Source organism: Rutilus rutilus, assembly GCF_951802725.1.
Source record: "Rutilus rutilus genome assembly, chromosome: 15".
Taxonomy (NCBI): domain Eukaryota; kingdom Metazoa; phylum Chordata; class Actinopteri; order Cypriniformes; family Leuciscidae; genus Rutilus; species Rutilus rutilus.
This window is the reverse complement of record NC_140220.1, coordinates 28,270,703-28,298,607: the sequence shown is the minus strand read 5'-3', so window position 1 is coordinate 28,298,607 and position 27,905 is coordinate 28,270,703. Positions and strand designations below refer to the sequence as shown.

At 37.6% G+C, this 27,905-nt stretch overlaps 2 protein-coding genes across 10 annotated transcripts; one reads left to right on the top strand and one right to left on the bottom strand.

The window, feature by feature from the left end:
• The first annotated feature begins 415 nt into the window (after positions 1-415).
• dcun1d4 (DCN1, defective in cullin neddylation 1, domain containing 4) lies at positions 416-16,099 on the top strand. Of its 9 annotated transcripts, none has more exons than XM_084432830.1 (12): positions 452-499; positions 4,502-4,572; positions 5,825-5,864; positions 7,867-7,954; positions 9,051-9,139; positions 11,015-11,060; positions 12,353-12,423; positions 12,512-12,603; positions 12,705-12,813; positions 13,666-13,770; positions 14,745-14,847; positions 14,978-16,099. In XM_084432830.1, exons 5-12 carry the CDS (start codon positions 9,128-9,130, stop codon positions 15,031-15,033), a joined length of 594 nt encoding a protein of 197 aa, XP_084288956.1. In that variant the 5' UTR covers positions 452-499; positions 4,502-4,572; positions 5,825-5,864; positions 7,867-7,954; positions 9,051-9,127; the 3' UTR covers positions 15,034-16,099. The 9 variants fall into 9 exon arrangements, 6 of the variants coding, with proteins under 6 accessions (XP_084288954.1, XP_084288952.1, XP_084288953.1 ...); XM_084432831.1 differs by having other exon boundaries at positions 483-812; XR_014629988.1 differs by lacking the exon at positions 11,015-11,060 and having other exon boundaries at positions 416-499; positions 12,971-13,770; positions 14,978-15,106.
• Positions 16,100-17,549: 1,450 nt separating this feature from the next.
• Positions 17,550-25,758, bottom strand: lrrc66 (leucine rich repeat containing 66). Its single transcript, XM_084432825.1, has 3 exons — positions 25,461-25,758; positions 24,886-25,228; positions 17,550-24,722 (listed from the first exon to the last, which is right to left on the bottom strand). Exons 1-3 carry the CDS (start codon positions 25,617-25,619, stop codon positions 17,650-17,652), a joined length of 7,575 nt encoding a protein of 2,524 aa, XP_084288951.1. The 5' UTR covers positions 25,620-25,758; the 3' UTR covers positions 17,550-17,649.
• Positions 25,759-27,905: the final 2,147 nt, after the last annotated feature.

Here is a 27,905-nt window from a genome sequence, read left to right as displayed (position 1 = left end):
CCATTTACTTTTGCAACTTTTCAATGTTTTGGATAACGCTCAATCAAGCAAAAGTAGCTGCCTGGTTCAGTAATGTTTTTCTCTGTATTCTTTCTCTCACCATTGTTTTGTTAACCCAAGTGGACTCTGTGTTGGTGCACAGCTGAGCCAATAGCGTGTCATCGTGGGCTGGCTTTCTTCTTTGCACGAGGAAACTATCGTAACTGATGGGTGTAGACATACTTCTCAGCCAATAATATGCTTTGAGAGGAGGGGCTATGAAAGCACCTTAACCAATCACGTTGGTTTAGAGGCGGGATGTACACATTGCTTCTTGCGCAATGTATATGACACTCCTCTCGACCAATCAATGACACTAGTGGGCGTGGTACCTGAAAATTTGGCCCATCTAAATCATTTATGGGCAGGAATAATATTGACGTGTCCCGCCCACTGGCCGGTCTGCAGACTCACACAAATACAGTTGTGTGTTTCATAAAAATGCACTCAGATGCGTCAAGTAAGTACAATAGTACGTTTTCACTGTTATTCGTGTTCTGTCGACCTGTGATGGCAACTGCGAACTTGCTGAACCCTGACAAGTCGTCGTGACTTCTTTTAAGACGTATGATTTGCTGTATTGACGCATTTTGTGAGTAAAGTAGCCGTTACCCGAGCATACAAATCATCAGATTGACTCTGAGCTTGCTAGCTGCTCTCTTTGTGTTTTTACTCCGATGTCTTGGGCGCTTGCAAGCGACAACGACCTTGCAAGGAGGATCGTTGTATTTTAGCCTTCTTTGCTTGAGTGTATATACAGCAATCCGAGCAAGGTATCTGATCCTATTTACACAATACACTTGTACACTAATTACCTTTAATACCCAAATAACCTTAAGGGATCCATCTCATCACAACTCGAACGAGTAATGCAAAGCCACCGAAGAGCAAGTTAAAGGTTGTTGTTTTAGAGCTAAACGGGTCAGATTTTCCCCAGAAAACTGCGGAAAAATGACAGGGGGTGAAAATTGTGACGCAGTTGTGTAAAAATGTAGTGCTTGCAAACACGTCAAATGTGATCTGACGCATTACTGTAAGGCCACCTGAAAGATCAACTGCACATCGCTGTGAAAAAATGTTTTTGATCAAAGATAGAAAATCTTTTTTGCAGCATTTGGGTCGCATTCATCAGTTGGGGAGAGTACCGATTGAAAATATGATTTGGGGAATTCTGGGAAATGTGGTTTATTCAGCCGAACCATTTCATTGGCAAACGTACGGCGTTGTTAGTCGTTAGACTACATTCCCCAGAAGTCCACAGACTCTCCAGATACTTTGTAAAGTCGTTGCAAGTTATGTGTGTATACACTCTTGTGTTAACCAACGTTATGTGGCAGAACATTTTATTTTAAAGAACTGTCAATATAGAGCGGTGAATGTTTGAAACATTTTGTTGCGAATTCGACTAATACTGTTTATTACATGTTTGGGGTGTTATGTATCTACTGGTATTCCTGACAACTGCGTCAGAGGTTCATAAATAGGTCTCATTTTATGTCGAGTTTGCTTTAGTAATGTACTAAATTAGATACCGGGCATTATTTAAATAACATAGTTTTCATTATATCTGAATTTAATGTTGTTTCAAAGGCCTGCCTACTCGCACACCGGTCATATACAAGGCCTGTACGATATATATATATATATATATATATATATATATATATATATATATATATATATATATATATATATATCTTTTTATCAGAATAACGAGAACGTGGAAGTTTATAATATGTGCAAAATGAATCATATGCTTACGTCATTTTCTTGGTGCTACGCCAGTCTTTAGTTTCTTAACAAATGAATAATGCTAACTTTCGTTTTCATGCGCCCAAAACACGTTTAGGCTAGGCTACGTTTTATACGCCGCATATTGTATTTATTTAGGTATTCCCTTCGTGAGCTACATACAAAATGTATATCAAAAACAGAATAATAAATGCCAAATAATAAAACCATAGAAAAGTTACAGAAAATATAACCAGCATAACAAGCATTTAACGTGTAAACATTGGTGTGGATACACTATGTAGTTATTTTCATTTTGACAAATGATATCAAGAGATCCATAAACTTTCAAATTAGGCTTCTTTATACTTTAGAATATATACATATTTTCCATTGCACTGCATGAGGAGAATTCTTTATTCTTAGTTACTTAGTTATAGTGGGCCTTTCAAAAGATGCTATTGACCTTTACAAATGGATATCTATTCATATCTGAATATCTTGTTTTGATATTTAGGCCATATTATCTGGAAGAATAAAAATGAAAAACTGTGGATTCAAGGGTAAACTAAAAAAGACCAATACTGATATCACATTACTGACTTTCATTACTTTTTTTTTCTGAATTTCTTCACATTATCACATGCAGTGAATCAATGCACATTTAGAAGTGTTAGGCTACGTTTAATAAAAGTATCATTCTGGAATATCGCTGTGGATTTTATTTAGATTAACTGGAGTTATGTTTATCTTTGTAAGCTAGTTTCAATTGTACCATCTCAAATACCATCTGTATTTGGGTCTGTGCATATTTATTACTATTAATTATTAATAATAATAATTAATTATTATTATCTATATCTAATCCCAAGTTTTGCTTCCACAAATGTATTCTAGATATCTGATATTCACTAGGACCTGATATTAACATGCTAGAGAAATATGACCTCCACACTGACATTTACTTTCTTAATGATGAAACCACACTATAATATAAAGCAGTGGTTCCCAGACTTTTTAGAGTGGCGTACCCCCTGAGGCATTTAGCATCCTTCGGCGGACCCCCCTCTTCCACTTAGACTGCGGTCACACCTTTTTCATTAATGGACAACATTTGCCCTCTTTACCTTTATAAATACCTTTGTACAATAAATAATGTTTAATATAAATAAAATAAAAAAGTCCAATAGAGAAATATGCAATGATGGTATAAACAAAGTGATACGAAGTGAAGATTAAACTAAAACTGCCAGTAGGTGGCAGTAAGGCACTGTCTTAATGAGTGAGTCATCAAGTCGTTCGTTCGTTCGTTCATTTATTTATTCATTCATTCCGTAATGAAACAAGTGGCTGTATTATGAATGGGTAATTGGATCATTGACTCTCATGATTCATTCAAAAACATCGCTGTGTGTTGCAGTTCTGCTGTGGCTTTCGTTGGAACAATTATTTCATTGCAAAATAGAGCAAACAACACTTTTTTTAAAATGGACATTACTTGAAGGTGCAATAGGTGATCTCGTAAATGCTAACTTTAGCCTGGTAGCATTGAAAGCATTCAATTCTCACTGCTAATCGCCATCCAAAGCCACGCCTCCTCCAAAACACATGAACACGCACAAACCAGAAGCGAGACGACCAGAGACAACGTTATTGGATTACATCATGTATCATTCACCGGTGAGAGAACTTTACAGTACAGTGAGTAGCAGTACTACAATAAAGAACATAAACAACTGTTTGCCTGCCATTCTCGCTCTGTCTGCGAATGATGTCTGCGTGAACAGGCTGTGCAGTGGAACGCAAACACACGTTGACTGACATGGAACACATGCTATCATTTAATTCGGACCGAATGCATTAATTGAACAAACATTTTATGGTCCTACGCCTTCCACAGATGATATATATTTCTAAAAATACATTTAGACCTCTTAACATAGTGATTGCCATCAGGATATGAGGAAACTTTCAACCAGCATAACAAAAAAATGTTTCTGTAGAGAATCACCTATTGCACCTTTAAAGGGGTGAACTAACCCTTTAATATTACCCTATTGTTTGTTGTATAAAATGAATGTCGCAGTTTCAATTGTGTGGATATTTGGGAAAAATTGCATTCTTGCCCGTATAATATCAACATTAAAAACTAGAACTCTTTCGTATCAGAAAGAGTTTTGAGTCTTAATCGATCTCTATGCACCACAGTCTGTGTCTATAGTTGTTCTTCATGCTAGTAAGTGCTAAATCCCCACTTTTACGAAGGTACGTTATCAAGAACGGCAGTAATGTAGCTCGATTTGCTAAGGCAGCATACTTTAATTAAATGAATGGCAAAACTCAGCATTTTGTTAACATACCCCTTCTGCCGCCTCGCATACACCCAGGGGTATGTGTGTACCCCAGTTTGGGAACCACCATATAAAGATTATGGATGACAATGTTGATCGTTGACTATGCTTATAATGAAGGCACATAAAGCAGTATGCATTTTGTATGCATTAGCTTATAAGAAACACTTAAGTATCTCACATGGCCTCTCATATTTATGTCACTCTACAGGCTGACTGAAGCGGATGCTTCTTTTTTCCATATTCTCAATAACTTCTACATCTAGACTGAAGACACTGTGTGAACAAACACACAAACACATAGAAACCCATTTACAGCCCAGATGCTTGTACATAACTGCCAGGAGTAAAAGATGTTTATTTTTATATCTCCCTCACAGATTTCCAGCTGAACTCTCATTTGTCCACACTGGCCAGTATCCACAAGATCTACCACACCCTGCACAGGCTGGTAAAAATGGACTCCATTTGCCTGCACTTAAATACTCATCAGCTTTTTTTTTTTGCCAGATTTAACATTCCTGCCTTTAAATCATTTAAACCAAGAGCATTTATACATATGGGATTTGTGCACATTTCATGTTTAGTTTATCACTAGATGATTTATTCTTTTGTATCAATATGATTCTGGCAGGTAGGCCACTAAATCCACACAAAATGTTCAGTTTTCAAGGTCAATAACGAAGTTTACCAATGTATCATTGATTTCTGTGTAGTTTAAGTATGAGTTTATTTAGTGAAACTATTAGAAAATACATGGTTGAATCTCTCTGAAAAAACAGATTTGTTCTCTGTATGCTATTGCTGAAGTTGAATCCAGCAAATAAAGGTTTGTGATTATGATTATGAAGTAAAAACTCTTGGTCAGATATTTGTTTGATTTGTCAGCCTTCAAACTCGCTTCAAACATGAAGATATTTAAAAGATAAAACATGTTAAAGAGGCTTTAGATCATAGATGATCTATAACCAGGTCTAGATGAAATCTGCAGACTTTTTTCCACACACATATGCGCTATATTTGGTAAATGGTAAAATGCATTGAACAGAGATGGGGTAGTAAAGTCTTATTAAACAATTGGGCAATGGACAGTAGACGAGTAAAGAGTGAATGATGGGAGCTTGAAATTTTACATTTTTCTTCACACAGATTTTGTGTAGGCTGTTTATACAGTATCAAATGCAGAATTTTGCAAATATGAGCTGATAATGTTATGTGAATATTATTAGATCAGGCCATTAATAATCCCCTATTCCCTGGTTAAAGGACAGATATTCTTATATTGAGATTAATGCAAGAGCTGACAGTGCTGTACTGACCGGTGTACTGGTAGATTAGCATTGTCGTATTGCTGTGTTTGGCTATATGAGAGTTTAGGACTCTCAACGGCATTATTACGTACTACAAAATTAACCTTTGATCCAGCCATTTACTTAAATAACTACCCTCATAGTCATAACCCTGATTGACACAGAATTGTGCTCTATATTATCTTATTTCCAGAACGATGTCTTTGATAAAGCTGCACTGGCAGCATCTGTTAAGGTTATAGGAAAAAAGATGATCAGCCACCTACATCACACACTTGCTTACTGTCTTTTTTTGGTGCGGTGCTAATAGCTGCTTGTTTGCTGCAGAATGTAGAGATAGAGAGAGAGAAAGAGTGATGGTGGTTGTTAAATGCAGTGTCTTTTTCACCGTAGAACCTGACAGAAGACGTCGGCCCAGAGACTCACGGCACAGGTAGTGACCTGCCCAATCTCTCCATAACCTAATCAAACTAATATATATATATATATATATATATATATATAGTGTGTGTGTGTGTAATTTTTACTTCTACACTACTGTTCAAAAATGTGTCAAGTAAATTTTTTTTTTTTAATTAATACTTTTATTTAGAAAGAATGCATTAAATTGATCAAAAGTGACAGTAAGGACATTGCAAAAAAATGTCACTAAAGATTTCTATTTCAAATAAATGCTATTCTTTGACCTTTGTTTATTAGAGCATTTAAAAAAACATGGAGCATTTTCCACAAAAATATTTAGCAGCACAACTGTTTTCAACATTGATAATAATAATAAGAAATGTTTCTTGAGCACCAAATCAGCATATTAGAATAATTTCTCAAGGATCATGTGACACTGAAGACTGGAGTATTGATGCTGAAAATACAGTTTTGTCGTCACAGGAATAAATTACATTTAAACGTATTAAAATAGAAAAGAGTTATTTTAAATTGTAATATTTCACAATATGACTATTTTAGTGACTTTTAATATGACTATGACATATTTATCAAATAAATGCAGTCTTTGTGAGCATCTTACTGACACAAACCTTTGAAAGGTAGTGTATTTTTACTGTAATCCTCATATTTGTCGCCTATAGAAGTCCCATTCCTCCAGGTCTTAATGTTCAGGCTTTATAAAGGCTCTATTGAGCTTGCAGGACGTCTCATCAGGCCCGGTTCTACAGGGGTGCTTGATGAAAGCTTGAAATAATAGCATATTGCTCCAGTGTGTATTTGTGTTTGTGCTCTGGAGAACGTCAAATGTTTCTATTTACAACGTGTTTTTGCAGAGGTGAAAAATGTAGCCAATCACAGAGATGTTTGTTAATCTCTCGAATGCAATGGCCAATCAGAGGTGTTTTAGTCCACTCGCTGCTTAAAATGCCGTCGTTTTTGTTCAGTGCTGAGTTCTGCACATTCGTGAATCATCATATAATTCGTGACATCTACATATAAATGCGGGATTCACTCTTGAAATTGCAATGAGCAATGTAAATGCAGACTAATAGATTAATAGAAAAATATTAATATCAAAATAATTTTTAATTCTATTCAAATTATTTATAAAAGTAATGACTTGTAAATAATCATAAATGTCTCTGTAAAAGGAGCCTTTGCTTACACTTACTTTATTAGAGCATCCTCACTATTTTCAGAAGCACCCTCAATTTTTTGATTCTGGAACCGGGACTGCGTCTCACACCGTGTCCTAACTACACGCGACACGACGCGACGCGCGATAAAAGGTATCTTTTCCATGTTAATCAGAGTTTTTGTCCTAACCAGCCGCGACGGCGACACGCGTCGATTCTATTTTAGAAACGGTTTCTATGTTTCTGCGACGTCGCGGCTGGAACAACAAACACAAAGTGTGGCAATGATAATCTCAGGTACTGTTTATGTGCTTTATTTAATGTTAAAAGCGTGTAATGTGACTTTGAATATCATTTAGTGCTCCCAGCTTTGTAGCTGTAAAAGCAACAATGGATAATTCACCTCAGATCTTGAAATGAAACAAATGGAAACAAGAACGTTCAAACTGTGAACAAACAAGTGTATTATTTGACAAAGTTTTGTTTTAGTAACTCAGTAACCTATGTATTGAATAATGTTTAAATGGTTTACTATTTGTGAATTTGATTATGTACGTTAGCCTACTTATCCACTTTCTTGCGATTGCCGTCAAGATTACTCTATGGTGCTCACTTACCGTGAGACTCCGCCCACACGCTGTTCTGATTGGCTGTGGGTTTTGATTGATTTTACGCATCTTGCAGTCGCGTCTCATGTGGACAGACAAATTATTTGTCACTGGAATCTTTATCGCATCGCATCTGGTTTGGACAAATGTGAGGACATATCCCTGGTTTGTGGGAGGGAATGGCTGGAAAAGAGAAACAAAAATAATCATCATCATCTTTGTGTTCTGTCTCTCTCTTTTTTTCCAGCCTGCTGCTCCAGAGCCATGCCCCCCAGGAAAAAGAGGAGACCCACTGCTGGAGATGACCTGTCTGCTAAGAAGAGCCGGCAGGATAAGTATGCTCAAAACATCACCTTTCCATTCAACCATCTCTCCAGCCTCTCCATCTCTGTCCATTCCATCTGTCTGTTGACCTTCCTCTGATTCACTCATACATACACACTCATTCATCTACCCAACTTTTCATATTAGTTAAATGCCCCCTGTGGTGAAAGTCAAGCTTTTAATGAACACTTATGTCTATGTGGTGTTTTTAATATGCTTTACGACAAACCATGTGCAAATTCATAATCAACACCATTGCTGAGTATTTTCTCCTTAAAACTCCAGTGAAACAAAGACCGTCTCAAAAACATGGTTTGAAATCATCTGCGTTTCTTACATCACAAACTACCTTGTAACCAATCACGTCAACGTGCGGGCGGGCGGTGGGGCTTTAGCATATCGCTACTATGCTCTAAAGCAGGGGAGTCTCAAGAGAAGTCAGCAGGTTATCCCGATATATATTTTTTGTTGATATGAAAAATTGGGTAAATTTAGCAATATAGCGGGTGAATTATTCATGTGATGTATGTTATGATGAACTATATGCCTTTCTCCACTGACGTTCTATGATGCTCAAAGCATTTCTAAGGATGCTGATTTTTAGAAGGCAGGCTGAGATGGTGAATGGGATCATGGTTTGTGTAATATTAGCATCACATTATTAGCTGTTTGGTAACATAGTCGAGCAAAAGTTATGTGTCCGACGTTGTAAAAAAGTGATACCATTATGCAGCGTTTACTTCAGTAAGTTGACAGAGTAAATCTCTGAGCTCGCGTGAGTGAGTGGAAGCTATTTTAATAAAAAAAAAATCACAGGAAAAAACTTTTAAATATGTCATTTTGGTGATCAAAGATGAGAATTCTGTATTTATTCACAGAAGGAACTGAATGTTATAATAATGTAAAAAGTAAATTGCACAACTGTCATAACTGTTAATTGCACCATCAGATCTGTGTTTGTGGGTGGATTTTTGCCCTCAGAGCATGTGTCTTCTTGTTTGTATCAGATGCAGCATGTTTGCGCTTTAATGTGGCATTAATGCATTAACAAGTGTGTGTTAATGTATATTTAAATTGCATCTGCTCAGTCCTGTCTATTCATTTCAGTGTTTACAGAAAACAGGAGACATTGCAAATCCAGGAGGCTGAAGCTTTTTCTAGCAAGAGATGTCTAGAGTGGTTTTATGAATATGCAGGTACGTACGCTAAGTCATGTTGAGTTTTGTTATCATGTTATGAACTATCATAAACGACTTTTTAATGTCATTCGGTATGTTTACATGGACAACAATATTCCGATATTAAGCAGATTAAGACAATACTCTGATTAAGAAATTACCATGAATAGGGACTTAATCCGGCTAAAGTCATACTCAAAGTAAATTAGGGGTTAAGTAGTGGTGGTTAGGGGTGTTGGTTTTAAAAGTAACATTTATCTCACCTATCTCACCTATCTGAAAGGTCTAACACTAGCATTCAGGTACAGACATACTACAGAAACTGAATAAAGTAATCAAATGTAAAATGACACTGGATAGTATTTTAGTCCTGTATTAAGTAAATACATAGGCTATTAATCCTAATTCTTTACAATTAAAGCTATCTTTTGTTGTTTTATGAACATTAATGACAGCCACTGCCACTGTCACTTTAAGAGCTAGTGCATGGATTCATTATGCATGCATTTTCTTTCTCAATTTATTGTTTGTGTTTATTTAAGACATAACCGACTGTGTTTATGAGGATACTCACCAAGACTGGAATTTTGACATAATTTTGTGTGTTTTTGACCGTTTCAGCCCTATAATTCGTGAAAAAGTAGTCAGTTTGGTTACTTGCAAGCTGTTTGTGAGGCTGCTTGGATTATCGGATATTATTGGATTATTGAATATGGATTATTGAATTTTTAATAATGAAAATGTGTGTGAAATGTTTTGAATTGAAATATTCACAGCATAAATATACAACCATGTTGAATTTCAGCCCATGAAAATGCAAGCCTTAAAAATACAATGCATTAAAATGCAAGCTCAGTTAATGCAATGCATATTTTTTTTCAATGAGTGCAATTCAACAAACTTTTTTGTTTAAAAAAAACGTTTGCCATTATTTTACTTCCATAGATTTACAGAAGTCCAAATTATAAACTTAAGTGACGCTGCAACACTGGCCCGATTGTGCAAATTACAATTCTATCAACTGTCCCAAGTCCCAAAACGCGAGAGTCTGGCACCGCTGAATCACTCACGCTGTTTGTGAAATTACGTTTCGCAGAAAGTTTTTAAAATGACTGATTTGATTTTATAATCTGTGTGGATTAATTTACTCATACAACCTACATGCTAGAGTGAATACATGTTTGTGGGAATTTCCTGCATTATAAGTTCAGTTCAGTTTATTTATAGAGCACATTTAAAAACGGCCACTGGCCGACAAAGTGCTGTACACATAGAAAATAGAGCTAATAGAAATTAGTAACACAAGTAATACTAAACACAGTTTAAAACAGAACAATCATTTTAAGCTAAAAGCAATAGAAAATAAATAAGTTTTGAGACATGACTTGAACTCAGTATACAGTGGGAGCTTGTTCCACAGTGTGGGGCCAGCCACTTGAAATGCTCGCTCTCCCCTTGATTTTAGCCGAGCACGAGATAAGCACGAGACCTGCAGGAATGATTAAAATTATGCGCAATGCCTGCGCCGAAATTCGAGCCCTGTGAACTGTATGTTGATAAGGAGAGAACGTTGGACGGCGTGGCATGGTGACGTAATGACGTGTGCCATTAATCGAACTATGTTCTATAACATGTAAAACGGGAACATGAAAGGAATATTTTAAATGCAACTCGTGTAAACACCTTAATCAGAATATTGTCTTATTCAGAACAAGGTTAATAATTAAATTACTGCTGTCCATGTAAACTTAGTCACTGGTAAGGTCTTAAAAATGGTATAATCACACCAAGAGCTGATAAGCTCATATAATTTGACTTGAAATGTCTAGAAGGCAGTGAATAATGTCAGCTAAATTTACGCTAGTTTTTTTTTCCTTTTCTTTTTTTATTCAGAATTCCACCCTTGTGACTTCAGAGACTTTCCAAATGAAGTTAAGATGTAAATAGTGACTATAAGTATATACTAAAATGTATTTGGGCACTTAAGTCACACTTAAAAAATGTCTGAATTTAAATGCATACAAAATATCAAATAACAAGATACAAAATATCAAACCAAGTGGCATCTGCGCAAATGATGCTTTTCTCAGAACTTCACTTTTTAGTTCACACAAGTGTCCTAGCAGAATAGAGTTTGACAACCAAAAATGTCCAAGACTTTTTGTCTTCATCTTGAACAATCTATCTGTTGCTTCATATTTTGAATCTTAAGATTAGATTTCAAACAAAACTTTTTTTAAATGTTTTGATTGAAGTGTCCTTAACCCTTAAATGCATGAGTGTTTCGCCAGTCATTATTACATATTCAGGTCTTTAGCGACCCGGATCTATATATTTAACACAGATGCATCTCTACGTGTCGCGATAACATAAAGCTCTCCTGGTATTAGAGTAACAATTACATAAGAATAAAATAAAGCATATTTTGTTACCTTTCGGAGCTTGGAAGAGTTTAGTTTGAGCAGATGTTTTATACCATCATAACTGTCCTCGTCATAGATCATTTCCCAGTACATTCAGCATCTGGCTCATATTCTCGATCTCAAACATATTCTCAAAACGATCATTTTCAACATCTTCAAAATCAATCTTTTGATCGCTGAAAGCTTCTTCGCCCGATCCACCATTAAGTGAGAGTGACATTAATATTTGATTGCGTTCAGTACTTGCTCTGCAGTAAATCACTGAGCCATTTCAAGTTTTGCTGATGATACTTCCTATTCTTTTGTTTTCTGCCTGCGGTAACTATGAGTGAAATGTCACTTCATCATTGTGTGACATTGCCACCTTGTAGAATAAAGTTTATTTGCACTTAGTCAGTCATCAAAGATTCAATTGTTGTACAGAAAAAATATACTTGCACTGTTACACGCCTCGGGTCGTTAGCGGCCCTAAACAATATTTGCAAAAAATAAATGGGAAAACAGGCATTCTTTTATTATTTTATTATTGTTTTCTTGTTATATTGTTTATAATGAATTTATTGAGGAATACTAAGAAGGTTGATGTCTAACTTTTAAATAATGAATGAGGAGGAGGGTAGTGAATGACGTCCCGGGTCTCTAAAGACCCACGGTATGCGTTTAAGGGTTAAAGGCCACTACTTTTAAAATGTTATGCAATTCAAATACTTTTTTTTTTTTTTAAATGTATTGTGGCTTAAGTGTCCAAATACTTTTTGGGGCCAATGTATATAAAAGTAAATTGTGTCTGCATGTGTTGTGTTAATAGGGTGTGATGATGTGGTTGGACCAGAAGGGATGGAGAAATTCTGTGAAGACATTGGAGTGGAGCCAGAGAATGTAAGAAACTAAATTAATCTGATATGGTTTTACATTTTCCTCTGAAAACATCTCATCAGTGGTCATTTTAATGTATATTTGTATGTAGGTGGTGATGCTGGTATTGGCCTGGAAGCTTGATGCCCAGAGTATGGGTTACTTCACTTTACAGGAGTGGCTCAAGGGAATGGGCTCTTTGCAGTATGTCTGGCTAAACATGGACCTTGTATACATCTACTACCATGCTACTACACTTCTTTCTGTCCCAAACTTTACTTTTCCTCTTTTTCTGTCATATGCAGATGTGACTCTACTGAAAAACTCAGGAACTCTCTAGACTACCTGAGGTCCGTCCTCAACGATGCCACCAGTTTCAAGCTCATTTACCGATATGCCTTTGACTTTGCCAGGGTGAGTATGTGTAGGACTGATTGATTGGACACTAATCATCGTTGACTTTAAAAGCTCTTATAGTGTTGAAGTATTAAAAGAATACATTTGGTTTAATGATTGCCTGTGACTGTGCATCTGGATCCTTTCTGAATAATTGTTTTTTTGCTCATCACAGTTCGTCAGTTACAACAGACAAGGGCTTGAGAATGCTGAGAGATGGTGCTATTTTAGGTTGTTTTACCTCTTATTCTGCTCAGCAGAAGTATCTCTTGTCCCAATGATTATTTTTTTCCCACTCCCTTGGTATGAATTATAAAGCGAATGGAGATTTGCTGAGTGAAGCTCTTACAGGAGCCATTCGATAAGGCCAATAAAGTGGATGAGTACAAATAAATAGCATATGGCAATCTTGAATGGATAACATGACATCCATCCTGTCTAGATAAAACAGAAATGTTCACGCCTGGGCTCATCTTGTATAGAGCACTTAGTCCATTCTCCAGCAGTAAAACCATATTTCATGGCTGTTAGAGAAGTGATTTATCTAGAGTATTTTTGCTTTTAAATAGTGGGCACAGAGAACCTGAAGCATTGTTATGGTGTCAAGGTGTAGGGACAATAATCATGTCTGCCCTCCGGCACTTGTATTATCATATGTTCAAGCTCAGACTGCTTAGAGTATAGAGTACACAGTACAGTAATTTCTGAAACGGTCCTCCAGGAGCAACCTGGATTTAAGTACTTTGGCAATAATGAGTCATTTATAGATTGTTACCTCACTACCATAATTGCCAACTCAGTATTTTTATTGTGATGTGTGAACTTGTATTCAAAATGTTTAAAATTGAATCTGGTTCCACCCCTTTGCAGGAGAAGGATCAGAGGAGTTTAGACTTGAATACTGCCAAATGTATGCTGGGACTTCTGCTTGGGAAGACCTGGCCATTGTTTCCAGTGTTTAACCAGTTTCTAGAAGTAAATATTTTAATCTTTACAGTTTATCAGTGTAACTTTAATAATTTTACAAGACCAGTCAAATGTTTTGACACACTTGCAGATTCATTATTACTGATTTCCACATTTTAGAATAATATAAATGTCATAAAAATGATATACATACAGCACAAACCTTAAACGGCTTATATTTGACATTCTCTCAGCCAGCTTATTGGATCTCGGAATACTTTTTAAACCGCATTGAAGGTGTTCACAAACTGGCCATTTTGTTGGCTGCTTTTATGTTCCAACTCATCTATGTTCCAAAACAATTAATTAAAAAATTACATTTAAATTGCTCCATGTAGACATTCATATGTAACCACAATTTAGTTTTAGAATAGAGCTTTAAAGGTGCAGTATGTAATATTGACATCTAGCTGTTAGAATGGGTACTGCAAATCAAATATTGGAGTAGAGTTGTTCACCCGCCCCCTCCTCCAAAGACTCAATGCTCACGTGGGTTGCTAGATTGAGGACACGCTATAGGATTTTTAGATGGATGCTTTTTAGGTCGGATAGAATCTGCAATCTTTGACTCGTTTGTTTATTAACTTCCATGGCTGCAATACGCTGTGTTTTCCACCAACTGGCAACCTGGGGTGTCGAAATACTATTGGGTAAATTGGCAGTGGGCGGAATCACACAGATCAAAACAAAAACAGACATTCTGACACGGAAGTAGAATAACTGGCTGTAGCATTTAAACATATATTTTTTTATGTATGTGAGTTTGTGAACTTAGAATGTTTCCTAAATATCTGCAAACATATTATGGAATTTGTATGCTTTAGTACAGTCAAAAAATTACATACAGCACCTTTAAATATAAGGGAAACAAAATCAGTACAAACTTTTGACTGGTATTTAATACATATATTTGCACATTTTGTATGTCAATGAAATTTTTGACAGTGACATATCCCCCCCCACCATTTTTTATCCCCTCACAGCAATCGAAGTATAAGGTTATAAATAAAGATCAATGGTGCAATGTTCTAGAATTCAGTAGGACTATCAACCTTGATCTCAGTAACTATGATGAGGACGGGGCCTGTGAGTACAATCACCCACACTTTAACACGCCTGTATACTTCTAATTATACCCCAATTAAGACATCCATCATTATTTTGTAACATGCAGCTGGAAGTACATCAGATTTGACTTTTTTTTCTCTTTGCTTAGGGCCAGTGCTGTTGGATGAGTTTGTGGAATGGTATAAAGATCGAGAGATGTCGTAGCGACAGCTTCCCCATGCCTACCACCATCACCAACTAGAAACTAATCGCCAACAATCACCATGACAATGACGACAGAAACGGCTTTGAAACAAACATCTAGGAAAAAAAAAAGTACAAATCAAAACTGAAGAGTTTGGGATAGACTGATGGTGGCCTCTGGCTGTGAGGGCTTGAGTTTGTGAGTGTTTGCATAGAATGTAATATCAATGCACATGTTTGTATGTCGCCCTTTTAGTCGGGGCCATAGGAGGGTCACTGGTGGTTGTGTGTTGGAGAAACAGCACCTCACCGACTCCCACCTAATACCTCCCATAGCCCACAATGCATTGTGGGTAAGCACACGGCCAGCCTCGGAGCCGCCTTCCCACCCCACTGTGATGTTTCATATTGCTGTGAATGTGAATGAATAGGCTCTTAAAAGGAGGATGAATTTCTCCACAAGGCAGGGTAGGTAAAAACTCCCATACTGTCTGAAGATTTAAGACATTTTGGTAATTTAGGCCTGGAAGGGCAGAGAAAAGAAGGAACTGGCTTTTTACTGAAGGTCGGCGACTAAATACTAAGACTTTTTGGTTCAAAATGGAAATAGCTTACAGTATCACTCTGCTGATGTGGTCCAAACACTGTTTACTACGGTTTTTATGTTGGAGGAGGATGACATTCAGAGCATGTTACCATAGTTACATAGCGACCTATGCCGTAAGTTTTATTTTTACCAGTCTCACTGCACTTGGTTGCCATTTAATAAAGCACACCACAAGCAAGAGTGTCATAGACATTCTGCTGTAAGTACTTCCTGTGGTATCAGTATACCTTTCACCACTTTATTTTTGATATTGATTATGAGATCAACTTGAATAGCTTATAAGAACAGAGGCTATACTTATCATGAACATAGAGCCCAGCATCTTTTTCCTGACTCGCATGTCCATTGTGCATACACACTGGCAATGGCAGATATGGTCATCTTGTAGAGGAGTGTGAGCAGGTTAAATTGACTGCAGAATGCATTAATTATATCATTTGATTCCTTAGCAATGTAACTAAACTGTGCATGTCATTAAAATGACAAGACAGAGATCTAAGTGATGGAAAAGAGACAGGACAGAAGAAAGCTGTTAAAGTGCACCTTTGATTTCTGTGATGAATTGCCACAAAAATATAAAAACAGGTATTCTCCCCTAAACACCGACTCTCATTTGGCCACATCCTCGTCCACAGATCTTGTGGTCAAATATGATCAATTTAACCCATAGTGACCAATGCCTAGCAACTATTTAACGTTCTAGTTATGTTTGTAAAACTGTTGAGTTTTGTCTATGGCTGTGGCGTGAAGCTAACTTGTCATTTGAACAAGAACAAAAGCATGCATGCATTCTGCAGTTAGAGCTGTCTTTGTGAATGAATGAGGTTTTTCCTTTTCCTGAATTTTTTTCGCTCTTGTTTTTTTTTTTTTGTTTTTTTTTTTTTTTGTACAGGTATTTGTAGAAGTGGACTTTTTGTGCTTAATTTGGGTATCCGCGGTCATGCAGTCTTAACGCTTTATGAAAAACATGATTGTGTGATGGTATTTAGAGCTTAAACACACTTGTAACCTCATCTGTTGAGATGGTCTTCTCTGCATTGCCTCCTCCATCATCTCCACCAAGTGCTAAACTACCAAGTTCATGAGTGACTGCAGCATTTCAGTATATCTGCAGCGTCATGAAAATGTACTCATTTTGTTATATGTTAAAAGGAATTAGAGTACAGAGACAAAATCAATATTAACTTTATCAAAGCATATTTTGGGTAACAAAAGTTTTTTTTTTTTTTTTTTTTTTTTTCTGGTTACAAGACATTTTTGTTCTGTTCAGATTTTTGGTTGCTAACCATAAATTATTTATCAAGTATTCACTCAGCATCTAAAAAGCCAACAGTCTATGTATGCTGTGCATGCTGGCCAGAATCCATTTGAAAAATGTCTACAGACACTTGTCATAATCCCATTCATCTGCACCTGTTTGTGCCTGAGGGAAATGGTGGTTTAAAATTACTTTTGAACAGATAGACAAGCTCCCCTGTGTCATTATGACTTGCTTTTTTGGGGGGGAGTATGTAATGCAGAGGGTTGAGCATTCTCATCGGACTGTATATATGTATGGATGTGTGTATAAGTGTTTGTTTTCACTGTAACCTCTCTACATTCAATATATATAAAGGGGTTTATTAACTAAATGTGGAGTTATTTTAATCTGTTCTAAACGTCATGTTTTGAAAGAGAAATTACTTAGACTAACTATTCTGGTGTCATCCTGGGGGTCTCCTGCTGTCATTGTGTGCAATTAATACCCTCTGAATTTTTTTTTTTTTACTACTGCATATCATGACTCATAAAATCCACACAGTGTTTATGATCTTATACAATACACATTCTTATTTACATTCATACATTGTTTCAATTATTTTTTTTTTTATGAAATACTGAAAGAAGTTTAGGTTATGCTCATAATTATATTACAGCATTTACAATACTAACTAAAAAGCAAATCCCCATACTCAAAGCTGAGATTTTAAAAGCATCAGCTCAGATTTGTGCAACATTGTTTGTTTGACAAGTCAAAATGAACTCTTTATCTAAATTAAAAATTCCTTATACTTTGGAGTTGAGATATTCTTAGTTTTAAGGCCCCGTAAAACTGGGGCTTCAGCTCCTTCTGTGTGGCTGGAAGTGGCTGTGTTTCTTGTAGAGATACTGCTGTAAGTTTGTTCTGTTTGTAACTGTGTCGCTCCTCCAAAATCTTTAGGGGATTTGTCCTGCTGGTTGCCCTCTTGTTGCATGGAGGAAAGGGATGCAACGTTGAACTTGTCCATTTCCGTTCTTCTTTGCTGCAGTAATCGTCTGCGTTCTTGCCTTTGAAGGACTTCGGAATTTTCTCTGAGATATTCTCTTGCATCCTCCTGTTCCAATGAAGGTGGGGATGTCTGTGGAACTGCTGGTAATTCATCTTGTGGTGGTCGTACATCCATAACCTGATGTCCTACAGATTGTTTGTCTATAGACAAGGAGTCCATAGACTCTCTTGTCATAATGTTGTCCTTGAAACTAAAGCCAGACATCCGTGATTCAGATGCAGTCTTTATTATCAATGCAGACCCTTTTTTCATAGAGACAGGAGGTGACCCCTCAGATGATAAACCGGGCCATGTGATTTCTAGGTCTGCATTCATTGTCGGTGTTAAATCTTTTTTCATTAATTTGGTTGAATAAGTAGGTTCACTCTTTGTGAATGTAACGTACCTCTTTAACTTTGGGATTTTGTCAAGAGATATACCAATTTCTTGAAAGAAATTGTCATGATTTCTTCTTTGTTTAACATCATCATATGAAGTTCTGTACTTCTTTTTTTCTTGTACTTCCCCTATATTTATGGATTTTACAGTGTTTGAACTAAGAAATGATGAAACAGCCGAGGAATGAGGTTCTGATTGTGTGAACTGAATGTACTTCTTTACTTTTGGGATACTGGCAAAAGATTTGTCTGTTTCTCCAATGATATTATAATCAGTTGAAGATGGTTTAACATATTTAGATGAAGTGCTTGATATCCTTGTTTCTTGGGTTACCCCAGATATTCCAACTCTTTCAGTTAAGACAGCAGGATATTGACTTTCAGCAGGTATGAATTGAATGTATCTCTTAACTCTTGGTATGCTGTCCAGATTATCAGACGAAGTGCTATGTGTCATTGATTCTGCTTTGTTTCCATTAGTAGCTGGTTGTACATCATCTTCAGCTGATGTGCTGGATCCCTCTAATTCTGTTGCTGTCACCTTTATGGATTTAACAACATTTGAAGAAGGAAGTTGTGATTGGGCTGAGGAATAAGGTTCATATTGTGTGAACTCAATGTACCTATTTACTTTTGGGATATTGTCAAGATGTTCACTTTTTTCTCCAATGATATTGTCATCATTAGTAGATGGTTTAACATCATCTTCAGATGAAGTGCTTGGTCTCCTTGTTTCTTTGGCAACCACAGATACATCGACTCTTTCAGCTGAGAGAGCAGTTGTTGTCTGAACAGGAGATTGACTTTCAGGATGTGTGAAATGAATGTATCGCTTAACTTTTGGAATTTTATCAAAAGGTGCTCCTGTATGTCCACCAAAATAGTCTTCCTTAGCAATTAGTGTGTCATCATCCACAGATGAAATGCTTAATCTCCTTGTTTCTGAAATGATCTCAGATATTCCAACTCTTTCAGCTGATGAAGCAGTTGTTGACTGCTCAGGGGATTGATTTATAAATTGAATATATCTCTTAACTCTTGGTACTCTGTCAAGACATGCTTCTGTTTGCCCAAAGACATTGACTTCCTTTACGTTCTCCTTAGGAGATGGTTGTGCATTATCTTCAATTACGGTACTAGATCCTCTTGATTCTGTTTCTGTCACCTTCATGGACTTTACAGTGCTTGGAAAAGGAAATGGTGCAAGACCCTGGGAAGGTTCAAATTGTGTGAACTTAACGTATCTCTTTACTTTTGGGATTTTGTCAAAAGATGCACCTCTTTCTACAATGACATTATTATCATGAGATGACTTATCAACTTCAGATGAAGTGCTTGATCTTCTTGTTTCTTGAAAACCCCCAGATATTCTTTCAGATAAGAGAGCGGTTGTTGTCTGAACAAGAGGTTCACTTTCATGCTTTGTGAATCGAATATATCGCTTAACCTTTGGTATTTTGCCAAGAGATGCTCCAGTATGTCCAAAGACATTGTCTTCCTTAGCGGTTAGTGTGACATCTTCCTCAGATGAAGTGATTGATCTCCTTGTATCTTGATCTACCCCCGATATTCCAACTCTTTCAGCTGAGACAGCTGACCGAGCAAGGGATTGACTTTCAGGATGTGTGAATTGAATGTATCTCTTAACTTTTGGTACTCGATCTAGAGATACTCCTATTTGTGCAAAAACATTGTCTTCCTGAGCATCATCCTCAGATGAAGTGCTCTCTCTGGTGGCTGGTTGTCTCAATTCAGTTTCTGTCACCTTAATGGATTTTACTGTGCTTGAAGGAGGAAATGATGACAGATCTAAGGAATGCTGTCCAGCTTGTGTGAACTTAATGTACCTCTTTATTTTCGGGATTTCGGCAAGGTATTCACTTGTTTCTTCAATAATATAATCTTTGTTAGGAGATGGTTTAACATCTTCTTCAGATGAAGTGCTGCTTCTCCTTGGTTTTTTAGCTACCGCTGATACGTTTGCTCTTTCAGCTGAGAGAGCAGTTGTTTGAGCAGGGAATTGACTTTCAGGATGTGTGAATTCAATGTATCTCTTAACTCTTGGAACTCTGTCAAGAGATGCTCCTATTTGCCCCAAGCCACTGTCTTCCTGAAAATCATCCTCAGATGAAGTGCTTTCTCTATATTCTGTTTCTGTCACCGTTATGGATTTTGCTGTGCTGGGAGGAAATGGTGACAGATCTGAGGAATAAGGTTCGGACTTTGTGAACTTAATGTACCTCTTTACTTTGGGGATTTCGGCAAGGTATTCACCTGTTTCCCCAATGATATTATCTTCTTTAGCAGATGGTTTAACATCTTCCTCAGATGAAGTGCTCCATCTCCTTGTTTCTTTAGCTACCACAGATACGTTGACTCTTTCAGATAAAAGACCAGTTGTTGTCTGCACAGGAGATTGACTTTCAGGATGTGTGAATTGAATGTATCTCTTAACTCTTGGCACTCTATCAAGAGATGCTCCTGTTTGTCCAAAGACATTGTCTTCCTCAGCAGTTAGTTTGACATCATCCTCCGAAGAAGTGGTTGATCTCCTTGCTTCTGATTTGGTTTTCACCTCAGGTGTGACATGCAGTGTATCTGAAGTGGTATCTGAAGAGGGATCAAACTGTTTAAATGTGATGTATCCTTTTACTTTTGAAACTGCATCAAAAGATGCACCTATTTTCCTGAAGAAATTGTCTTCGTTGGTTGTCGGTTGAACATCATCTTTTGAGGATGAGCTATATCTCCCTGTTTCCATTATAGCATCTTTCTTGGTTAAAGAATATGATGGCAGAGTTGGGGAATGAGGTTCAGACTGCTTGAATTGAATGTATCTTTTCACTTTTTTAATATTTTCAGGAGATTCCTCTATTTGCGTTAAGTAACTCTGGTCTCCAGAGGATCTGTCAATTTTAGCTTCAGTTTTCACTTCTATCTTAGGTGTAACTTTTGTAGAAGAGGATGAAACTACTGACGGAGTTGGAGAACGTGGTTTGGACTGTGCAAATTGAACATACCGCTTAACTTTTGGTACTGCATTAAAACCTATTTGGGCCCCCAAAAATGTTCCTGTAGCATTAGATTTGTCATCTGACTTGTCAGATGTGCTTGAACTTGTCTCCGCTGCCACCACAGGTCTCTTGGTTGAAACCGGTAAGGATGTTAGAGTTGGAGAGTAAGGTTTAGGCTGACTGAATTGAATGTATCTCTTAACATGTGGCACTGTATCGAGAGAAACACCTATCTTTCTGAAGAAGTTGTCTTCATTAGTTGTAGGTTTGATATCATCTTCAGAAGACGTACTTTGCCTCCTTGATTCAGATTTTGCCACTTGTTCAGTTGAGATACTTTGTTTGTTCAAGGGCAGTGTTTTCGAGTAAAGTTCAGTGTGTGAGAATTCAATGTATCTTTTTACTTTTGGAAGTCCATCATAAGATACATCCACTTGTCCAACAAATTTTTCATCTTCAATGGTTTGTTTGACATCATCCTCAGAGGAGAAACTGGATCTCCTGGACTCAGTTGTCGCTATAAAGTCAGGTGTGACTACCCCAGTGGTTGGTGGTGAAGATGGTAATTGGACTTGAAGATAGGAATCAGAGTGCGAGAACTGAAGGTATCTCTTCACTTTTGGTAAGTGATCAAGGGATAAACTCCTTCCGAATAGACTGTCTTCATTAGTGGTTTGTTCCTTAGTTAACTTTCTCTGCTTGTTAATAGAGACACCACTGGTTCTTCCAACATCCCAATCAGTTGGTGACCTCCTCTCATCCGTTTCATTTTCTTGTCTGTTGAACAGTCGTGCACTTAATGCTCTTAGTCTCATTAGACCTTTAGAATGTTTCTTCCCAAATACATCTGTGCTGCTAGAGGAGTTATCAAAGTCAATGTTGAGGACTTTGTCTGTATTTTTATCTGATGTGATGGATCCTCTGTTTATCTCAGGTGGTATTGTAATCTCTAATTTTCTTGGGTACTCCATAAATTGATCTTCATCTTCACTGGAAATTGATCTATCAGTATCATAGCCCCTATTCAGTCTGTTTATACTTGATCTATAGACAGGATGGACATGGTATAGTGGAAGGCTCTCATGACTCCCATAGTATGATTGATCATATCGTTTTTTGTATTTAGTATTTTTCCCTGATAAACCTTTCCTGCTTGAGGTAGGTGATGATGGCAGAGATGAGGAATTGTGTTCATGCTGCTTAAAATACATGTATTTCTTTATGTCTTGACTTGCATCTTTTGGTGAGGTGCTGAGCTGCATAGATTGTATTGTTGCCTCAGTTGTGCTCTCAATATTAGTTGAAGGTCTGGATATTGACACTGTTGGGGAAGAAGAGTCAAACTGTTTAAATGAAATGTATCTTTTTACTTTTGAAACTTCATCAGAAGATACATCCATTGTCCTGAAGAAATTGTCATCCTTAGTTGTCAGTTGAGCATCATCTTCTGAGGATGAACTATAACTTTTAGCTTCCATCATCGCATCTTTTTTGGTTAAGGAAGGTGATGATGGCAGAGTTGGGGGATGAGGTTCAGGCTGTTTGAAATGAATGTATCTTTTCACTTTTTGAATTGTATCAGGAGACACCTTTATTTGACTTAAACTTCTGTTATCTCCAGAGGATGCATCAATGTTCGCTTCAGATTTGACCTCCATCTCCGATAATGATGGCAGAGTTGGGCGTCCAAAATGAGGTTTGGACTGTTTAAATTCAACATATCTCTTAACCTTTGGCACTGTAACAGGACCCACATCTAAAGATATTGCAAATTTGTCTGATTTGTTTACATACTCATAATTCCCCTGTGAATCATCAATAGGCATACCCTCATCGACACTGTCTCCGTGAGTAAAAGTCAAATGTATGTCCGAAGGCTCCAAAGTGATAGTCTCTTGTTTTATTAGAATGCCAGCACTAGGCATTCTTTCATTAAATGTGACCTCTTCAAGAGTGCCGAATCTGTTCAAAGTGTCCAAGTTTGCACCGTTCTCTGTGTCAGATTCATCTATGATTTCTGATTCTTCTAACTCTTTGTTTACAATGTAATTGTTTGGTCCACCTACACTTTCATCACTGTCACTTGAATTAGATAGGCTTTCTATGTCAGAGAGCTCAGACTGCTTTACATCATCAACAAGAACTTCTTTACCAAATGGTTTGTCAAGATCCAAAACCTCTGAATCAAATTTTATTTTGTCTGAAGGTGATTCTACTTTGCCTTGCCTCCATGTGTCATCGTCCTTCAATGAGTGTCCCAAAGCAGAGCTGGAGAGGTCCCGGATACTTGACCTTTCAGATCCTTCAGTGAAAGAAAAGCTCTCTCCACTGTCATTCCACAACTCTGGGTCCAAATCATCAACATTCTGTTCTGTCAGCCTTGATGACCATTCTGAAAATGGCTCTGTAGTAAATCCTGGAATTCTGTTCTTTGTATTTTTGTTTGCAGGTATAGTGACAGGAGGAGGGTCAACACTTGATTCCCTTAATTCTCTTGAAAAGTTATCTTCCTGACTTGAGTGAGATGATGCTGAAGAACTGCCCCTTCTATTTAACTGGATGGTATCATTTGCATCTGGAATTGGCTCAAAGTCCATGGATTTTGGCATGTCTTCGGTTGCAATGGGCAGCAGTTTCTTACCATTTGTGACTAATGCATTTACTTCGCCTTCCTGAAGTGAGCTGCTGCTACTACTGCTGTCTGCTCTTCCTCTATGATTCTCCACATCAAAGGCCTGCTGTTTCCCATCAGTTATTGAGGATTTATTATTTTCAATTTCCTCATAAAGAGTATAAGCTTCTGTGTTGCTCTCAGAGGAGCCATCTGCGTGGTCATCCTCAACAGTGACATAGTAAGGCACTTGATCTTCAACTGTGATTCCACTGAATGTAACTCTTGAACCCACTCTCACTTCTTGTTCTTGGTCTTCTACATCAGAGTACCCCTCATTCACATATGGCTGGGGTCCAGTTGAGGAGGTTGTTGGTGGTGGTGGTGGTGGTGAAGATTGTCTCTTGGATCGTATTCTCCTCCATAACTTGTCTAACAGTGGTCTCAAAAAAACACCAAGGATAAAGGCTAAAATGAATGTAATAATGACAGACAGGCAGACAGCAAGAACAAATTCTGACTGGGTCCTTGTCCCTTGCCGTATAACTGGATCATTTCTTGGAAAGTTAACATTTTCTTGCTCATCCAAGATAATTGCTGCTTCCCTACGTGGTCTTGAGCCACTGTGTTTTTTGTAGACCTGTAGATCAAATACTGATATGTGCTCCCCTCGGGCACCTGAAATGCATATATAAAGTCCTGCATGCTGCTCTGTGATGTCCTTAATTAGTAGTTCTGGTTGGTTATTTGTGACTTGGCCCAGTGGAGTCCACCAATGAACCTGCATAATATCTAGAATAAAAACGAATTTTATCACTAAAGGTAGATTAACATTTACATTGTTTACATGCAGGTTTTAGGAGTTACTTAAATAACGGTAACAATTTTTTTTTTAAATTATGAATTAAAATAGTAAATTGGACTGGTTTTATAATTTAAAATACAGAAGTAGCACCTTTACTGTCATTGCTGCAAGGTATTGATATCTTCATCCCCTCGTAGACAATCATGTTATGATGGTGACCAGATGTGCTGTATTCATGTGTTGGACAAGTGAGCTCTGAGTCCTTCAGGTGAAGCAGATCTTTTCCAGCATGATGTGGTGGAGAGGCACACACCACTTGCCAGGAAACATTACCCATTTCATGATCAAAGCTTAACCATCTTCTCAAGGTCTGCAAGTTGCAGTCACACTTCCATCTGTTGAAGGAGACATCGACCAAGGCATTCAGGTACCGAAGGGACTGGTAGGCAGGGACAGGAATGGTGACCAGCAGATTATAGCTCAGATCAAGGACCTGGATGGAATTAGTGAGTCAATGAAAATGTTTCCCAAGTTTTAATGCACACTGGGCTAAACATGTGGATTTACTTTTTAACTACAGTCTGTCAAAAGAGTGGAGCTGGTGGAGCATACTCCCAAACATAAGACACACTCTTATGATGATTTTCCGCTAGGATAAAAAAAAAAAAAAACATCTGACCAGTATTAAAATATTACACAAATAAGCTAAATATTTGAGATGTTACCTGCAGCTGTTTTAGGTCTACAAAAGCATTTGGGTGAATGCTTGTGATGCTGTTATGCTGGAGATGTAGCTCTTTCAGATAACTGCAGTTGTCCAAGTCAGTAAGACCTATCTTAGATATCTGGTTATAAGACAGCTGAAGAATCTGCAGGGACTTCATGCAGCCCAGCCCTGGAGGAGGAATGGATATTGGAGCAAAAGGCAATGATTAACAACCATGCACTGATAAACTTTTTAGTTAAATATAAATGTGTTCTTTGAGGTACAGAGTTTTTATTAGATTGCAAAGTCAGACATTTTTCAGTTGTTTTGAGTTATAAAAGCCAAACATTGTTGTAATAGTCATAAAAAAAAATGTTTCAGCTGGCCATGACCCCACAAACATAAGCATCTGTTTGTGCCAATATCTGTCCATAACAACACCTAACATAGTAGGCTACTGCACACCACGTGAGCACTATGTGAATCACCATTTGTTCTAGTTGAGGCTCTTGCAGCAACACTTCTTGGACACCTTCAGGATGTCACCATCAAGTTGTTGGTAATAAGTATTAGTTAATAGAATTTGCATCTTTGTGGCAAATTTTTTTGTCTTAATATCTATAACTGAAGCACTTTAAATTTTTTAGATGTACAGTAGGCTATGTGAAACAAGTACATCCCAAATATTCTTAAACACGTCAAAAATTGAGTTAATTCAGAGTGGAAGGCTTACAAGGGCTCAGGTATGTCTGTAAGAGAAGAGAAATGGAGAATTATCTTGTCTATTTTAAGAACCGTGTTGACTACTGAGCTGAAGCGAGGGTCTGTTGAACGAGTTTATCAGAGAGAAACATTGAGGCTGTGCCCTGAATCACAAAGAGGTGAAAAACATTGAGGCACCATCATCTTAATTCACAGTGCTGCTTACAAGCTTCCCAGATTGGCATCTGCTAAGGCAAAGGCAACAATTTAAAACCTGATTCTTGGTCTTTGTTTACCAAGTCCATTTAGATTTCAAACAAACGATGAGTTTCAAAGCAGACACAGAAGCATTAAAACCTTGCTGAAATTGCTGTAGTGGTTATCAACACTGATAATCACATCCTGGATTTCAGAAATTAAATTCCAGCATTTCAGAAATTAAATGAAAAGAAATATTAAGCTATTCCCTTTAGAATAGCACTGGATACAAAATGTAAGACAAACCTCAAGAGACCATATTCAAAACGTGTTTGAATTGGCTTTCTGGTCCCTAATTTAATATAAACATTATCTAAGATCCCCAGTTAAATGTCCTATGCTTCAGACATTTTAACAAAATAGATTGATTAAATGTAAAACAGTAGGAAGGCTATAGCAAATTATAGTTGTGTTCCAAACGATAAACTATACACTATTTAAGCTACCGCCTAGTTTATCAATTTTATACGATTATTTTGCCATCCAGCAGGCGGCTGATAGCCCCTACGTGAGGAAAGATGGAAAGCTGCGACAGTTGAGTGCATGAAGTGTTCAACCTAGGCCCTGTCACAAATGGCACCCTAAACACTCAAAGTGACATAACGCCACTTTGACTGTCGGGAAGAAGTCTGCTTTGGAGCTCGCTTCAGTGCGGGCTCGGCAAAAGTGCACATCGACCGCAAAGGGAGCACCCTTCTGAAACCAAAAATGACAAATGGGACACTCTACGATCTCATGGACTTAACAGACACGCACTTACAGCCATTGTAAGTCCACAAGACCGTAAGTGTGTGTTCACACCGCCGACGGCAAAATTCGCTCTCGCCGCCCTGCTAATGACGCCGTTGAAAGATTCGTAGACGCTCTGACGTAGATCGAATGCTTGGTCTTTTTGTAAACTTTATTTAAAGGGGCCGCAAAGCAAACAAGCAAGTTGATCGTTATTTGTGCAGACTGACTAAGTAGGGTATGAGTTAACCTCATGGAATATTTTAAATGTGAAAGTAAGAAATTGATCGATGAAAAGAACTTAACAATTATAGTGACATGTTTGCTAACGGAATAAACCAATTAAAAACTGCGTCATAGCTCATTACCATGAAGTTGACCTGACCTAACGATAGTCGCGTCGTGTTCAATGGATTCATTTGCATACATCGGTCAGCTTTTTGACGCGCGTAATTTTTTTCAAATGCAGCGCCGCCTTCCCGGAATGCTTTGCGGGTGCGTTAAAGTTGCTTGACGTCACCCATAGGAATAAAGTGGAGTGCGGCGCGACAGAAGTGTCGCACGGACAAGTGGATCCGCATCGTGACGGTACTGATCGCGCCGCACTCCACTATATTCCTATGGGTGACGTCAAGCGACTTTGCAAAGCATTCCGGGAAGGCGGCGCTTCATTTGGAAAAATGCTGCGCGTCAAAAAGCTGGTCGATGCCCATCTTTATGCAAATGAATTCCGTTGAACGCGACTGTCCAATAGAAGTAGACCATATGGAGACGG

Coding starts and splice junctions, on each gene's coding strand:
- dcun1d4 (XM_084432826.1), top strand. CDS start 481: ATGCACTCAGATGCGTCAAGTAAGTACAATA. Junction 512..4,501: donor TGCGTCAAGTAAGTACAATA/GTACGTTTTCAC, acceptor TCTCCCTCACAG/ATTTCCAGCTGAACTCTCAT. Junction 12,814..13,665: donor ATGCCTTTGACTTTGCCAGG/GTGAGTATGTGT, acceptor ACCCCTTTGCAG/GAGAAGGATCAGAGGAGTTT.
- lrrc66 (XM_084432825.1), bottom strand. CDS start 25,619: ATGAAGTCCCTGCAGATTCTTCAGCTGTCTTATAACCAGATATCTAAG. Junction 25,229..25,460: donor TAGACCTAAAACAGCTGCAG/GTAACATCTCAA, acceptor AATTCCATCCAG/GTCCTTGATCTGAGCTATAA. Junction 24,723..24,885: donor TTGCAGCAATGACAGTAAAG/GTGCTACTTCTG, acceptor TTTTTATTCTAG/ATATTATGCAGGTTCATTGG.